Source organism: Tachysurus vachellii, chromosome 2 (genome assembly GCF_030014155.1).
Source record: "Tachysurus vachellii isolate PV-2020 chromosome 2, HZAU_Pvac_v1, whole genome shotgun sequence".
Lineage (NCBI taxonomy): Eukaryota > Metazoa > Chordata > Actinopteri > Siluriformes > Bagridae > Tachysurus > Tachysurus vachellii.
In genome coordinates this window covers 23,854,634-23,870,992 of record NC_083461.1, presented here as the reverse complement: position 1 = coordinate 23,870,992, position 16,359 = coordinate 23,854,634, and the positions used below count along the sequence as shown (strand labels likewise).

General features: G+C 42.6%; 1 protein-coding gene and 1 long non-coding RNA gene across 2 annotated transcripts in view; both read left to right on the top strand.

The window, feature by feature from the left end:
- LOC132841559 (sarcoplasmic reticulum histidine-rich calcium-binding protein) overlaps positions 1 to 12,906 on the top strand; it is a 16,407-nt gene extending 3,501 nt beyond the window's left edge. The window contains exons 2-6 of the mRNA XM_060863921.1: positions 11,559 to 11,647; positions 11,905 to 11,973; positions 12,190 to 12,244; positions 12,330 to 12,366; positions 12,624 to 12,906. Of these exons, the coding sequence (XP_060719904.1) occupies positions 11,559 to 11,647; positions 11,905 to 11,973; positions 12,190 to 12,244; positions 12,330 to 12,366; positions 12,624 to 12,645 (272 nt within the window). The 3' untranslated portion in view covers positions 12,646 to 12,906. The remainder of the gene's footprint in view (positions 1 to 11,558; positions 11,648 to 11,904; positions 11,974 to 12,189; positions 12,245 to 12,329; positions 12,367 to 12,623) is intronic.
- Positions 12,907 to 13,688: 782 nt separating this feature from the next.
- On the top strand, positions 13,689 to 15,772 carry LOC132841561 (uncharacterized). Its single transcript, XR_009647940.1, has 2 exons — positions 13,689 to 15,250; positions 15,322 to 15,772. It is a non-coding gene; the product is annotated as an uncharacterized LOC132841561 (long non-coding RNA).
- The last annotated feature ends 587 nt before the right edge of the window (positions 15,773 to 16,359 follow it).

Here is a 16,359-nt window from a genome sequence, read left to right as displayed (position 1 = left end):
TCAGCGAGTGGATCCCCAGGAACTTGAAACTGGAAACGCGCTCAACAGCCATCCCATTGCTGTGGATGTTGTCATGTGTGCCTCCTGTGCCTTTCCTGAAGTCCACAATGAGCTCCTTTGTTTTGGAGGTGTTAAGGAGGAAGTTATTGTTATTGCACCATGTGGCTAGGTGCTGGATCTCCTCCCTGTAGGCAGTCTCATCATTGTTGGTGATGAGACCGATAACTGTGGTGTCATCTGCAAACTTGATGATGGAGTTAGATCCATTCACAGGCCTGCAGTCAGAGGTGAAGAGGGAGTAGAGGAAGGGGCTCAGCACACAGCCCTGTGGTACACCAGTGTTAAGTGTGATGGTGTTGGAGCAGATAGAGCCCGATCGAACCTGCTGGGGTCTGTTGGTCAGGAAGTCCATGATCCAGTTGCACGTTGTAGTGTTAATGCCCAGATCTACTAGTTTGGCTATTAACTTGGATGGAATGATGGTGTTAAATGCTGAGCTGAAGTCAACAAACAGCATACGTGCATAGGTATTCTTATTGTCCAAGTGTGTGAGCACAGAGTGCAGTGCCATGGAAACTGCATCTTCTGTGCTCCTATTGCTGTGGTAGGCAAACTGGTGAGAGTCCAATGTGGATGGCAGAAAGTCCTTCAGGTGTGCCAGGACCAGCCGCTCAAAGCACTTCATGACAATGGGTGTTAGTGCTACAGGGAGGTAGTCGTTCGGGCACGTTGGGCTGGAATGTTTTGGCACTGGCACAATGGAAATGCGGCTTTGTGTACGCTGATCTGGCTCAGTGCGTTGCAGACATCTGTGGAGGAGAGTGTGATTAGAGGGTGGTCAGCCGAGGGTTTGAGCTTGGTGGCAGTTTCTCTGTTGTCTCTTTCAAAGCGAGCATAAAAGTCATTAAGCTCGTTCAAGTCAGTTGTGTCTTGATTTTGTGATATTGATTGCGGCCTATATTTATATATATAGTTACATATATAGGCCACAATCAATATACTGTACAATTCTGATTTAATTCACTATAAAGTTGACAGAAACTGATTAAAAACATTACAAATCAAAACACACCTGATGTATTCTTAGTGTTTTAAAAGTACAGTTAACAAAAAACTTGCTGTAATTTGTGCACAAATCACTGCATTATAACATGTTTCATAGTAGAACAGAGTTTTTCTCTTTTCACGTATTGGAAAGACACGCAATCCAGCGCAAAAACCCAATAAATGGAGCACAAAACACATTTATAGCAGCACATGCAAAAACTCTGCTCCTCGTGCTTTACCTATCCGACGTGCACCGCGCTCGCGCAGGCGATGACGTCACAGGCACGCACTTAAAGGGACCCATTTTCTTTTTCTTTAATTTATTTTATAAGTATAATAGAAATAAGGGTCATTAATCACCATCTGGTTACATTCTCCCCTGCACCAGGGTAATCGTCTTCGATTACTCAGCTACACTCAGAGTATTCTTAACTTCCTTAACAGCCTCACGAAACAAAACAGAACTCAACTCAGCCAATATCTGTGAAACCGCTGCAGGAGTTAAAGTACTACTGACAGATCTAGGTTCATGATACAAATTGGAATGCTGTCCAGCATTAGGCCTCTTACTACATCTGCGTGGTGCAGCAACCGGCAGAGTCGACGTTGTAACAGCTGCCACTGGAATGTCTTCAGCCTCCATTGACTCAGTGGATGCTAGTCCAGCACTACCAGGGTCTAAATTTACCATGTCTACACTAGGTTCCATCCTGGCACTGTGGTCCATATCTGGTGCACCAACAGGCTCAGGAACAATAGCTTGCACAGTATCTGTAGGAGACTTCTCCACTATCACAAATACACCCTCGTTCAACTCCTCAGAACAAACTTCTTCAGCAGGCTTAGACCTTTCCTCTGCACCCTTCCTCAGTCTCCTGGGTGCAGGAGTAGGGAGAGTTACACAACGCTGAATGTCAACCCTGTTAATTCTCTTGGCAGGCCCACCCTCTAATGGCTCCACCGTGTAGGTGTTGTTAACAACCTCGACTACCCGATACACTGTTGGACTCCATGCATCTTGGATTTTATGGCGACCTAACGGTCTGTTTCTCAGGTACACAAACTCTCCAACTTTAATCTCTGGGCAATCTTCTGCAGCCTTCTGTTCAGCATATTCCCTAGCTCGCGCATGTGCATCATTCAGACGCCTTTGGTGAACCACCAACCAATCATGCTTATCAGAAATCTGTTCCTGCCCTAACAGAGCATCTACTGGTAAGTAAGGCTCTACCCCAAACAGTAGATAATAGGGTGAATACCCAGTCGTCGCATGCGGTGTTGCATTATACGCATAAACGAGTTCGGGTAAGTATTCTGGCCATCTGCGCTTCTTTTCAGCGGGCAAAGTACGAAGCAGGTCGTGGAGCGTCCTGTTGAATCGCTCACACTGCGCGTTTCCGGTAGGGTGGTATGGAGTGGTGCGGCTCTTTTTCACCCCATAGAGTTTACAAAGCTCAGCCACCACTTCACTCTCAAAGTTACGACCTTGATCTGAATGCAGACGCCATATTTCATAAACCACTCTCAAAGCAGTACCTTAGCTGTTGTGTCTGTTTTCTGGTCTCGGGTCGGGAATGCCTGTGTGAACTTTGTAAAGATGTCTGTAAAAATGAGAATGTTCTCTCTACCATCTGACACAGGTTCTAACACGAAGTCAACAGCAATTACCTCCAGTGGCCTAGAAGCCAGGAACGCTTTCATAGGAGGCTGAACCTTTGGCTGTGGTAACTTAGTCATCACACAGCGTTGGCAATTTTTAATCCACGCCTCCACATCCTTATGCATCCCTATCCAAAAACATCTGCGCCTCAACAACAGCAAGGTACGCTCAATACCTTGATGGCCCATAGAATCGTGTACAGATTCTAGGACTGACTTCTTTAAACTGGAAGGTAAAAGGAACTGATAGCATTCTCCATGCCTGTTTTCCTCACTAACACGATACAGTAGGCCACTACGCTCCTTGATACTGTCCCAGTATCTCAGCAGTAACCTAACCGATTTCGGGAGAGTTTTCAGTGTCTTACCATTGGGTCTCTTCTTGCGATCCCAGAACTGCTTAAATACACTAAGCACCGGATCCTGTTGTTGAAAACTATGCAACTCATCAACTGAATAGCCCGGAAAGGTAGGCATATTCTCCTGATTAAGGTCTTTACACCAATCAGCGTTGGACTGCACAGCCCGGATTTGCCGCACTTTACAACTACACAACCCCGCGGCAACAAGTGCTGGATCCAGGTCTGTATCACGATTGATCCTACCGCAAATGGCTACACAATCATCATATTCTGCATCCTCTGATACAGGCTCAGGCTCCCCTGCAAAAGTCTGCCTAGAGAGTGAGTCAGCAGCTGTATTCTGATGACCTGGACGGTACTGTACATCAAAATCAAAGACAGATAATTGGGAAATCCACCTTTGCTCAATCGCCCCCAAGCGGGCCGTCCCCAAGTGACACAACGGATTATTGTCAGTGATCACAGTAAACCTGGACCCCAACAGATAACCTCGAAACTTCTCAGTAACCGCCCACTTTAGAGAAAGGAGTTCACGTTTCATGCTACTGTAATTTCTGTCGTTTTTCTCAGCGTCTCTTAAACGACAGCTTGCAAAGGCAATCACACGTTTTACGTCCCCTTGTAGCTGATACAAAACAGCGCCTAACCCATGACTGCTTGCGTCAGTCTCTACAATGAAAAGTTTCGTAAAGTCCGCTAACCCTAAGACAGGTGCGCTCGTAAGCTTATCTTTAAGGCCATCAAATGCAGTTTGACATTCTTCGGTCCACAAGCTTTTCAGTAAGGCATTGGCTTTGCTAGGACTTCCCAGGTTCAAACATGCATTCACCACATCATGGAGGGGACCAGCTATTTTGGAAAAGCCCTGAATAAATCGTCTATAGTAACTACAGAAACCAAGAAATGATCTCAACTCCTTGAGAGTGGAGGGAACCTGCCACTGTTTAACGACTGCCACTTTCTTAGGGTCGGTGCCTATGCCCTCCCTGGATATTTGATGCCCTAAGAACACAACACTTGACTGCAGAAAATGGCACTTCTCCAACTTGACTTTAAGTCCCGTCTCTTGCAATCTCCTGAGCACAGTCTCCAGCCTCGTCATATGCTCCTGGAAAGTGGACGAATACACCAAGATATCATCCAGGTACACTAGCAAAATCTGAAATACTAGGTCATTCATTGTGGCTTGCATAAGCCTCTGGAAGGTTGCGGGTCCATTGCAGACTCCAAAAGGCATACGTAAGTATTCATATAGACCAAAAGGGGTTGAAAAGGCGGTCTTATGCCTGTCCCCTTCCGCCATTGCCACCTGATGATAACCACTTGCTAGATCGATTGTGGAGAAGTAACATGCCCCCCGCAAAGCATCAAAGCTCTCATCGATCCGCGTGAGAGGAAATGCATCTCTCTTGGTTTTCTGATTTAGTTTGCGATAATCTACACATAGCCTGATACTACCATCTGCCTTACGCACCAATACGATTGGCGACGCATAAGCGCTATTACTCTCTTGTATAACGCCCTTCCTTACCAGCTGTGAGATGTGTTCTTTTACTTCACGGTACTGATTAGGCGGGACACGACGGTAGGGCTGTGTAACAGGCTCCTCATCAGTTACATGAATCTCGTGTTTGACCCTGTCTGTATAACCGAGGTCTTCATCGTCTTCAGCGAATACATCAATGTACTTGGTTAACAACGACCTGAACTGAGCTTGCTCATACTCACTGCCTCCAACATCAATCTTTTCCAATACTGCCTGCACACTGTTACTATGCTCATCTTTTACATTCAGAGTCACTTGTTCGATGTCAGCTGAGATTCGTTGAAATTTTACCTGACACTGCTGTGTGCTGTCTACACATTCTACCTTCGACAGAATGCCCAGCTGGGTCCTAGGTGACAGCCACACATCCTCCTGAGAAAGATTCACAATCTTAATTGGTATACAAGGGCTGTTTAGGTCAACAAGTGTGGGTACGACTACCAAGTCACCTGGCAGCGGAGTGCTGAGGGGTTCCAGCAACATAGGGCCGCCATCACCTCTATTGAAGCCTGTGGCTGTGATAGTCACCACGGACTCAGCAGGTATTCGTTCTGGCCATTTCCCAGCTACCCGTAGAACAGATTTTCTATCTAGAACACAAGTCTGTGCCTGCTGGAAAACATGTCTCCAGTCAGAATCCAACTTTCCCCCTAAAGTGGGGTCAAATTCAGCTTGGACAAGCTGTTTACACTGACGAATTATGTTCATACCCACAATGCAAGGTACACTATTCCCTGGGCTGGAAATGTTTTTCACCACTAAAAACCCACAGTCAGACATCTTAATACCCATGGCCTCCACCTCCATCTCTATATATCCGAGGTAGGGTATGTCAAGCCCATTAGCAGCTGTAAGCTTTAACAGACCAGCCACAGAAAGCATGTCATCATCTTTACCATATAAATAGTCTCAAAAGAACTGCTCAGAAATGGTGCTTACCTGACTGCCTGTGTCCAGTAAGGCCTGTGTATTTACACCGCCAATCACAAGCCCAACCACCGGACACGTTCCGACAGCCCGTTGCAACTACTGATCACTGGACGCTGGCAAATCTTTTGAGTCTGTATGTCGCCCCCTAATTGCCCAACTCACAACAACCGGGGGTCCCCGTTTCCCTGAGTTTCAGTGGGCATAGGCCTGGCTGCTCTAACACTTCGTTTCTGAGGGCAATCCTTTGCTACATGCCCAGCAATCTGACACCGGAAACATATTGGTTGTCCATCATCTGTAAATTTTAGGGGTGCTTTAGGCCTATAGGTTTCTGCTCTGGTGTTACTGCTTTGCACAGCGAGGTTCTTTACCGCTTGGGTCAATTCACTAATTGCTTTACCTTGCTCAGCTACTACCTCTAGGACATCTTCAAGAGTGACGCCCTTAGTTTCTGGTACCCTAAGTGCTGAACACTGTGCCACAGTAGCACTACACTGAGATTTACTGGTCTTCAAACCTGCTGGAGGCTTTTCTAAGGACCACAGTTGTGCCTCCTCTCGAACGTCTATCATTGTACTCCTAGGGTGGTCTCTTACAAACTTGCGCAGCTCTCTCCTCAGAGAGGCATCCCGGACCCCCTGTACGAACTGATCCCGTAGCACCTTCCTCTCTTCTGCAACAGCGTCAGGGGAACATTTCGTAACCAAGCTAAGGGCTTGAGCCAAGGCATGCGAAAAGTCTCTTAGATTTTCACCCTCCAACTGTTTACGACTGAAAAAACTGTGTAGGAGCTGTGGTGCGCTACGTCTGTCTCTAAATGCTTCTTGGAGGTATTCAAAAAGATCTGTAACCTGATCATCATCAGTACCACGCAAGCGCACTTCCTCCAGAGCAGTGTCTCTTAATAGAGAGATAACAAAATCATACTGATCTTGGTCAGACTGGTGCCTAGCGCGCAGCACCCGCTCCACTTCCTCTATAAAATCATCAACTGACCTTCCATCTTTTTCTATGTCACCGCAGAATGGCGCTGTGTGTCTCTCTCTCGGGACATACACAACAGCTCTCTTATTTAGTGCTGAAATTGCTGCCATTGTTTCATCATGTTTGCTTTGCAGTTCTCTAATTTGTGCTGACCAGTCAATTCCATCAGAAGTATCATCTGGTTCTGACATTGTGAAAACTCAGTCCTTACAAATCTTCGTACACAGCTTTGCAAAGGATAAATGTCCGATGTCCCTTTAATATGATGTCACAGTTCTCAAAGTCTCTTGAAAGTCTCTGATACGCTCTCACAGGACTTCGGCGACACTCCTCTTCACAAAAACCCTTTTCCCAGCCTCCAGGAATCCTCCGTCTGGTCTTCACCACTACCGTATTACTTATTACACTGTAGGCAAAATAAAAACTCAATTCTCTAAAGTCTCTTGGAATACCCCACTCCTGGTACCAAATTTGTGGCCGCTGGAAATGATGCGCAGGACCAACAAATACAATGGGGTTCTTTTATTCCCGAAAACTGAATAAGTGTATTTGAGACAGAATCAGCCCTCAAAAGGGTCATGAAATGAAAAACAGAAATAAAATTAACAATCCAATTTGACAGGTTTTTTCTCTGTTTAAATCATGATATACAAATCACCTTTCCAAAATAACCTTAATGTACTACCTTAATAACTTCTTAATAACTGTACTTGTTCTATTTTCCCCAATAAACAAATAAAATCAATAACCAAACTCATACAAGAAATAACAAAAGCAATACAGTTTACTTGTAGAAGTACTAGAACTTAGTAACAAAAGTAATTCACTTTAGTAGCAAAAGTATTCCCAGAAGTATTACCAAACAAAGTAATACGGTAGTGGCAGGACTGTAAAAGAAAACAAAACATTTTCCACAATCACACCACCTTAAACCTCAAATAAGATATCCGTACATTTTAAACAATATACATTTTAAACAAAATAAGCATTACTCACTTTGAAACACACGCACACTCGGATCTTTCCAGAACAGGCCCCAGGTACACCAGGTGAGTTAGCCTCGTGCTAATGGCTGCACCGGTACACATAGGCATCCGCACGCATACACACGTCCAAATAACTCGGTACTTTTAATGAAAACTCTTCATAAGATGATTTTCGCTCACCGAAACCGGCACGTATTGGAAAGACACGCAATCCAGCGCAAAAACCCAATAAATGGAGCACAAAACACATTTATAGCAGCACATGCAAAAACTCTGCTCCTCGTGCTTTACCTGTCCGACGTGCACCGCGCTCGCGCAGGCGATGACGTCACACGCACTCACTTAAAGGGACCCATTTTCTTTTTCTTTAATTTACTTTATAAGTATAATAGAAATAAGGGTCATTAATCATCATCTGGTTACAATATAATAATAATAATGATAATAATAATAATAATAATAATAATCTCCAGCATCCGTCCGTCTTCAAGAGACGATGGTGTAGCTTCCAGTTTGGGTGTCCTATCTGCACCTTCGCGAGTGGCTGAAAAATCCGATCCTGGAGTGACAGTCTCTATTGCACTTACTGCAGGTGAATGCTGATGAGGCTGTTGTTGGTTTGCCTTCCTCCTGGCTCTCTTTGCAGCGAGGTTTGTGTTTCTCACCTCCTCGGCTTTCTGAGCGCCCTGTCTGACAGCAAGACGCCAGGCGTGGCGGTCGTCAGCACAGCTCTCCCAGTTGTTTACGTTGATGTTGACCATCTTCATGTCCTTTTTGCAGACATCTTTGTATCGCAGACGTGGCACCCGGGCAGTCGTGCACCTTCTGCTAGCTCGCCGTACAGCAGGTCCTTGGGTATGCGGCCTGGGTCCATTCTCCTAACATGGCCGAGCCAGCGAAGGCGCCTCTCGCTGAGAATAGAGAACATGCTGTTCATGCCAGTGCGTTCCAGAACCTCTGTGTTGGGTACTTTGTCCTGCCACTGGATATGCAGAATGCGCTGCAAGCATCTCAGGTGGAAGCTGTTGAGTTTCACCTCGTGTCTTGCGTAAGTGGTCCATGCCTCGCTGCTGTAGAGGAGTGTGCTGAGCACGCAGGCCTGGTAGACGCGCAGTTTGGTCTTCTCAGTGAGGTTGTGGTTGTTCCAGACCCTCTGGTTCAGTCTGGCCATAACTGCTGATGCTTTGGCAATGCGCCCGTTCACATCAGTCCCAAGGTATGTATAGTTCTCAACGACTTCCAAGTTGTACCCCTCAAGTTGTACCCCTCGATGGCAATGGTGGGAGGGGAGTCTGCGTCCTGCACCATTATGTTAGTTTTCTTCAGGCTGATGGTCAGTCCGAACTCCTTGCAGGCGTGGGAGAAGCAACATACCAGTTTCTGCAGTCCATCTTCCGTGTGTGATATCAAGGCTGCATCGTCGGTGAAGAGCAATTCACGGATGAGAACCTCTGTGACTTTGGTCTTAGCACGGAGACGGACGATGTTGAACAGCTTACCATCAGTTCTGGTGTGGATGTACACGCCCTTGCTGCAGTCCTTGAAGGCGTACCGGAGAAGCATGGAGAAGAAGATGGCAAAAAGCGTCGGCGCAAGGACACAGCCTTGCTTCACTCCGCTGCTGACTGGGAAGGCCTCCAATGTTGCACCATTGAAGCACACTGTGCTGTGCATGTTCTCGTGGAATGATCTTATGATAGCCAGCAGTCATGGGGGGCAGCCGACCTTCTGTAGGTGCCTGAAGAGTACACTCCGGCTGACTAAGGTCAAACGACTTGGTCAGGTCTATGAAGGCAATGTAGAGGGGCATCTGCTGCTCATGACACTTCTCCTGCAGCTGTCGTAGTGAGAAGATCATGTCTACAGTTGACCGGCCGGCTCAGAAGCCACACTGGGACTCTGGGTAGATACGGGAGGCTAGGGTCTGCAGGCACGCCAGGGTGACACGGGCGAAAGCCTTTCCAATGATGCTGAGGAGGGATATGCCTCGGTAGTTGTTGCAGTCTCTGCGGTCTCCTTGGTTCTTGTACAAAGTGACCATGTTTGCATCTCGCATGTCCTGGGAGATGTGTCCTTGGATGAACCACATGGACTGTTTGGAGATATATGAGATAACTGTCGATGGTACCATGAAGATGTTTTAGGACTGCAGTTGATACGAATAATTTAAGTCTCCACCAATGAACAGCTGATAGCAAATAGACTGTGTTTAGATTAGAATTTATTTCCTGCTTACACAATATTGCTTTTTGACCACTTATTATAGTAAACAGTTATACAGTAAAGAGAAATAATTTATACTCACACTATCCAGTCCTCTTAAAAGTCTTTATTTAATCAGAATTTATCTCAAAATTTCATTCTGACTGCTCAAATCTTATAACATGAACTTATATCAATAGAACTTATAACATGAATAGACTTAGTACATAGATCTTATAAAGAATTATTAAAAATAAATAAAGAAAAAAATATCCAAGTGGCTTAGTGGTTAGCACGTTCGCCTCACACCTCCAGGGTCGGGGTTCGATTCCCGCCTCCACCTTGTGTGTGTGGAGTTTGCATGTTCTCCCCGTGCCTCGGGGGTTTCCTCCGGGTACTCCGGTTTCCTCCCCCGTTCCAAAGACATGCATGGTAGGTTGATTGGCATCTCTGGAAAATTGTCCGTAGTCCGTAGTGTGTGATTGTATGAGAGTGTGTGTGTGCCCTGGTTGGCACTCCATCCAGGGTGTATCCTGCCTTGATGCCCGATGACGCCTGAGATAGGCACAGGCTCCCCGTGACCTGAGGTAGTTCGAATAAGCGGTAGAAGATGAATGAATGAATAATGTAAATCCACCCCATTGATGTAAAACCTTTAAATTAATTAAGAATTACACAATACTCATTGGCGCACTTCTGAACCCTTGGTTCAGAATTTTGCTCTTTTTTGCCTTCTAGTGGACAAACAGATGTTTCAAACATTTAAATTCATATTTGTTCATGAAGATCATTTTAATAAACACATATAGTCGAAATTCAGTTGGCAAACCAGATTAGTGAAACAGTACGAAAAATTTATGAGAATATAACTGATTTAAAAAATGGATCATTATTTATGATCCAGTAGACATGTAATTCTAAATGTTTTAAGCGAGACCTGATCTTAGCTGTGGCACTTCAAGCTCTTACACCTTTAGGCAAAGGCCTGATCTTTCATTTACAATCACACAATAGACCCAACCTTGTGCTTAACAATGGAATGTTTGCAGATGTTTTTGAAAGAAGAAAAAAATTCTATTTATCCCTGACAAAATCCTGAAAACAAGGCTTACGCTGTTAAAGTAAATACACAGCAGTTTATCTATAACATAAAAAAAGATTTATTTTTTGGCTTAGTCAGAACTACAGAGATAATTTGACTGCAGATATAATTTAATTTATATATTAAAAAAGCAGGATTTGAAGATATAAGTTATTTATATATCTAATTTAACAATATCCTGCCTTGATGTCCGATGATGCCTGAGATAGGCACAGGCTCCCCGTGACCCGAGGTAGTTCGGATAAGTGGTAGAAGATGAATAAATGAATAAATAATTTAACAAGTTCAAGGACAATGTATGTTGTTAAAAATAACACATATAACTATATATGACATCATCAGTACACACGTTCAGCCAAAATCCTCTTTCTCAATTCACGTAATTAATAGAAAGTCATTATATATGTGTTTTCACTGGAATGAGTTTTTTTTTCTTTCAAAAAAGCAAACAAAACAGAAAAATACAAAGCAAAACAGAAACTGTCAAATTTCCATTTCATGAGTTATGTTAAATTTTATGAGCAACAGCATAAACAACACTGAGCTAACATGTCTGTCTCTCTCTCTCTCTCTCTCTCTCTCTCTCTCTCTCTCTCTGTGAGTGTGTGTGTAAGTTTGAGTGATCCCACAGACAAGATGATTGGAAGTTTCTACATGATGTTTTTTTAAATAGATACTTAAAGATACTTTCCAGTGCATGTAGATTTGAAATAATCAAGTGTCTATCATATGTTCTATAGAACAAACTGGTGAAGATGAAAATTCAGAGACCAAAACTTCAACACAGTATCACAGTGGATCTCTGTGTACCATGTGCTCCATCTGTGAGGTACCTGCATGAGTCACATACAATATAATTTGTTACTTTCCTATAACACACTTTCCTATAACATTCCTTTGACACTAAACTAAATTTATTTCAACTTCACACAGTGGATGTCAGGCTTTGATTAAGTTCCTGGAGAACATCATACTATAGTTTACCACACACATAATTACACCATCAAATAGTCCAAGCCTGTAAAAATATATGAATAAATATATATACATTAAAATGAAAAGGAATTCTTGCCCTGTCTTTTTCAGCACTGCAGTAGTTGTGATAAATGCCCGTGTGAGTCAGGAGACTTGTCGACACATTGCCAACACTGTGACGTAAGTATATCTGTAGAGGAACAAAAATATTCAGTGTCCTACCGTCATGTCGGCCATTTTTAAAGCCATTATAGATCTTCCAGCCTTTTTCCAAGCAACTCTAAAAAGTTCTCTCTCTCTCTCTCTCTCTCTCTCTCTCTCTCTCTCTCTCTCTCTCTCTCTCTCTCTCTCTCTCTCTCTCTCTCTCTCTCTCTCTCTCTCTCTGTCTCCCCCTAGGGGTGTTCCTACTGCTACGCATGTCCCGTGATCTGTGAGACAATATGTGAGCCAGGTATCTAACAAACATCACCATACTTTTCTTGTTTTTGTTCCATTATAAAAAATACATTATGGAACACGGGCCTTATTTCTCTCAGGTGGCTTTATGGATGTGATGTCTGGAACAGTGTACGAGTGAGTACTGCACGTCTAAACTAATCTAAACTAATCTAATCATTCTAAAGATATTTAAATAATTGACCCTCAAGTATTTATAGCACTTTTTATATTGTGTCATCTCGTATGTCCACAGATGTTACAAGAAATTTATAAAGTAAAAAAAAAAAGTTTACTTTCAATAATAAACACAGAGGTTATTTGAGTCATTTGATCCAAGACATCCTGTGTTCTGCACGGCATGTTTTATATTTCCTTCCTCGTTGTGTCTGCAGAACTCTTGCCGCATATCTCTGAGAACTTTTCACATCGTCTCCTGTGCCATCCTGTTGAGAAGAGCAGTAGTAAAGCTCAGTAAAGCTCAGAGTGAAGTTAAAGAAAAGTGCCGCAGTCTGAAATGTGACCTTTCATCTGTCCGTGTTATGAAAGTTCATATTAACAGGATGGAGATATTTACATCAGATATTATAAATGAGTTATTTTTTTGTTGTTGTTGTTGTTTACATGAATTCTTTTTATCAGAAATGGCAACAATAAAATACAGGCTATTTGTTTTTAGTTGCATTTATTAATCTTATGATAAAAGACTTGTATTTAGTTCCACCAGTATTCAGTCATTTTAATAAAGTACAGAAAAGAAACACGATTCAGTTTTACATTTAGGTTGTAGTATCCTGTACCCAAAAAAAACATTCACTATAACTCAAAAAGCAAAGCAGTCTAATATCTCTGCATACATCAGTGCAAGAATACATTTACATGACATTTACATTTCCTTTTGTTCAATTTGATTCAAGAGAATTTTATTTATAATAATAATATTTTGGAAAATCAGGTTACAAATGATGATTTTTTAAATGTATTCTTAATGAGCAAGACATTATGGTGGAGATGAAAACCTTCCTTGAGACTATATGAGGAAGGAACCTCAAGAGGAACCAAACTCGAGTGAGAACCCATCATTGTCTCGGTGACAGAGGTTATTCAATTCAAATTAAATTCAATTCAGTTTATTTGTATAGCACTTTTTAAAAATGGACATTGTCTCAAAGCAGAGAAGTATAGAAAGAGAATAAAGTTTAAAATTAAGTTACTATTTATCTCTAACATTTATTCCTAATGATCAAGCCTGAGCAGACGGTGGTGAGGAAAAACTCCCTGAGATGATATGAGGAAGAACCCTTGAGAAGAGCCAGACTTAGAAGGGAACCTCATCCTCATTTAGGTGACACTGGATAGGAAATAATAATAAGTAAATGTAAATAATGTTCTTTCTACAACAGTTTACAGTCCAGTGGAATTGTGCAACCAAGAGCTCCTGAGGAACTAACAGGTCAGAGTTATTTCTGAGATCGTTACAGACTAAACACTAATTACAAATCTGAGCAAACAATGTCAACATAAACATCGAACATACATGAATTACTACACAATGTCCATGGCTACCATAATATGATTATCCTTAGACATGAACATGGTACCAACACGAATTCAGTAGCAATGACTTAAAAACTCTCGAGACCTAGATAGACGTATATAGCACATCCAATCACAACCTAATGAAGCACAGGTGACAACACAATAAGGAGGTAAGGCCAAAGCACCACCCAAATAGAAACAATAAACATGTGCACAAGAGGAGGCCTGCCAGCCGCCCTCTATTTCTCTGGCTGCGGACCGACAGAACTCCTGACAGTTGTCAGTAAAGACTGAGCGTAATGTGTTGTTCACGAAACATCGTCAATGAACATTTTCAGAAACTGGGCTCACTTGTTGTACATACACAACCTCACAGATGCCTCAGACTAATTGAATGCCTTACATAACACAACTTAAAATGAACTTTCTTGGAATGTCACCAGGGGGGTATTCCAGAAAGCAGGTTATGTGACATACCTGGGTATGTTTAAGGGTAAGTTCGTGGATAACCTCAACTTTCGGTCCCAAAAACGGAGGTAACTTTCTGGGTATGTATGTAACCATAGCAACTGACTCTCTGAAGATAACCTGCTCGGGAGCAGGTTATGTTTCAGTGTAACTTCGTTCCAGAAGGTTGGTGAGCATGGCGTGCCCTTCTGATGAGGATCCTGTGGACGTAGAAGCACAAATTATACGAGTTTTTTTTCGTCGGGACAGGGTTATAAGACCGCGTATTGATGTGTTTGCATACCCTAATGAATATTTGAAAGAGCGTTATCGTTTTTCAAAAGATTCGTTAGTTTATTTAACACGTCTTTTAAAACCGCATATCGCAAATGTGACAAACCGCGGTTCTGCGCTTAGCACAGAAAACATTCTGTGCATAGCACTTAGGTTTTTTTGCGTCTGGCCATTTTTTGTACAGTGTGGGCGATTCAGAGCATGTGGGAACGCCAACTGTGTAGAGCCGTTCGTACAGTATGTCTGGCACTTAAACAGTTCTTACCCACGTTTGTGCAGTTCCCTGGCCATAAACCTCTGCTTGTTATTAAAGACGAATTCCACAGAGTGGCAGGTTTGTCCTTTGTAGTAAAATCTATGACGCATATTTAATATTTAGTCATATTATTTATATCTATACATGTATTCATTATGCGCACACACACTCTTCATACTTCCATATCTTTCTGTTTCAGGGTTTCCAAATGTAATTGGGTGCATTGATGGCTCTCACATTCCTATTAAAGCTCCACCAATAAATGAGGGAGACTATGTTAATATGAAATCTATTCATAGTATCAATGAGCAGGTAACAACTTAATTTTTTCCCTTCTTAAAATCATTAAAGTCATTACTTTTTCCACAAACTAGGTAATATCTGAGGCAACCCAAATCATTACCAATGTCGAGGCAAAATGGCCAGGATCTGTGCATGATGCCAGACTTTTCCGCGAGTCATCATTATGCCAGACATTTCAGCAGGGTATGTTTTGCTTTATACAATTTTTTTTTCCCTTTTTACTATATTTGTGTTGTACACTTCAATCATTACAGGACAGTACAATGGTTACTTGCTGGGGGACAGAGGATACCCTTGTCTGCCCTATTTAATGACACCCTACCCTGAACCTGTGCCTGGACCACAGACACGGTTTAACATGGCTCACAGCCGAACACGGGCCAAGGTGGAGATGACTATAGGGATCCTCAAATCTCGGTTTCAGTGTCTGCGTGGGCTCCGGGTTAGTCCAGAGAGGGCATGGCACATTATAGTGGCTTGTGTTGTGCTTCACAATATTGCCACTATAAGAGGAGAGAGCCACCCTCCTTGTATTGAGGAAGATGGCCCAGAGGAACACCTACAGATTTTAGAGGCCAACAGAGACGGAAGACTTTTGAGAGACAGGATCTGTCAAAATTACTTTTATTAATTTTTTTGCACTGGTCTGCCAGGCAGTTTATTTCTTTATTTCCTGAAAAACAATAAAAGTAAAATTCAATAAAATGTTTTTTTTATATTGCTTTACACATATATACACATACATACATATATACATACATACACACATTATATATATATATATATACATACACACTCACTCACACAACACTTTTAACATGCAACAGATTAATATTTAGACAAGTTCTCACCTTAAGGAAATGCTCCAGTAATTCAATTTCAAGTGCTGCTTTTTTAACGAGGAGCCTTTTCTCTTCCATTTGGAGCTATAAGGTCCATCTCCATGTCACTTTTTCTTATTTGTTTTTGAAGATGGACCTTAAACAGCTCCTTTGCTGGCAACTAGAAGGTGGAAAAAATTTAATGAATGAGATTGTTTGGTCAGACAATAATATTAATTTGTCCATTCAAATATGGACACCTGGACACAAATTCTTACCCTGCTTAAATTGTGTGCTGAGGTTGAAGGACCCTCATCTGTGGGCAAATCCCTAGGTATGTACTGTGATAGGACAATGACAGTTTGTTACTCTAATGCAAAAAGGGGCCATACATTATAATGGTATGCATCATACCTCAGTGGATCTACCAGCATTGTCCACTTCTGTCACAGCAGATGTGGTCTCTTCATC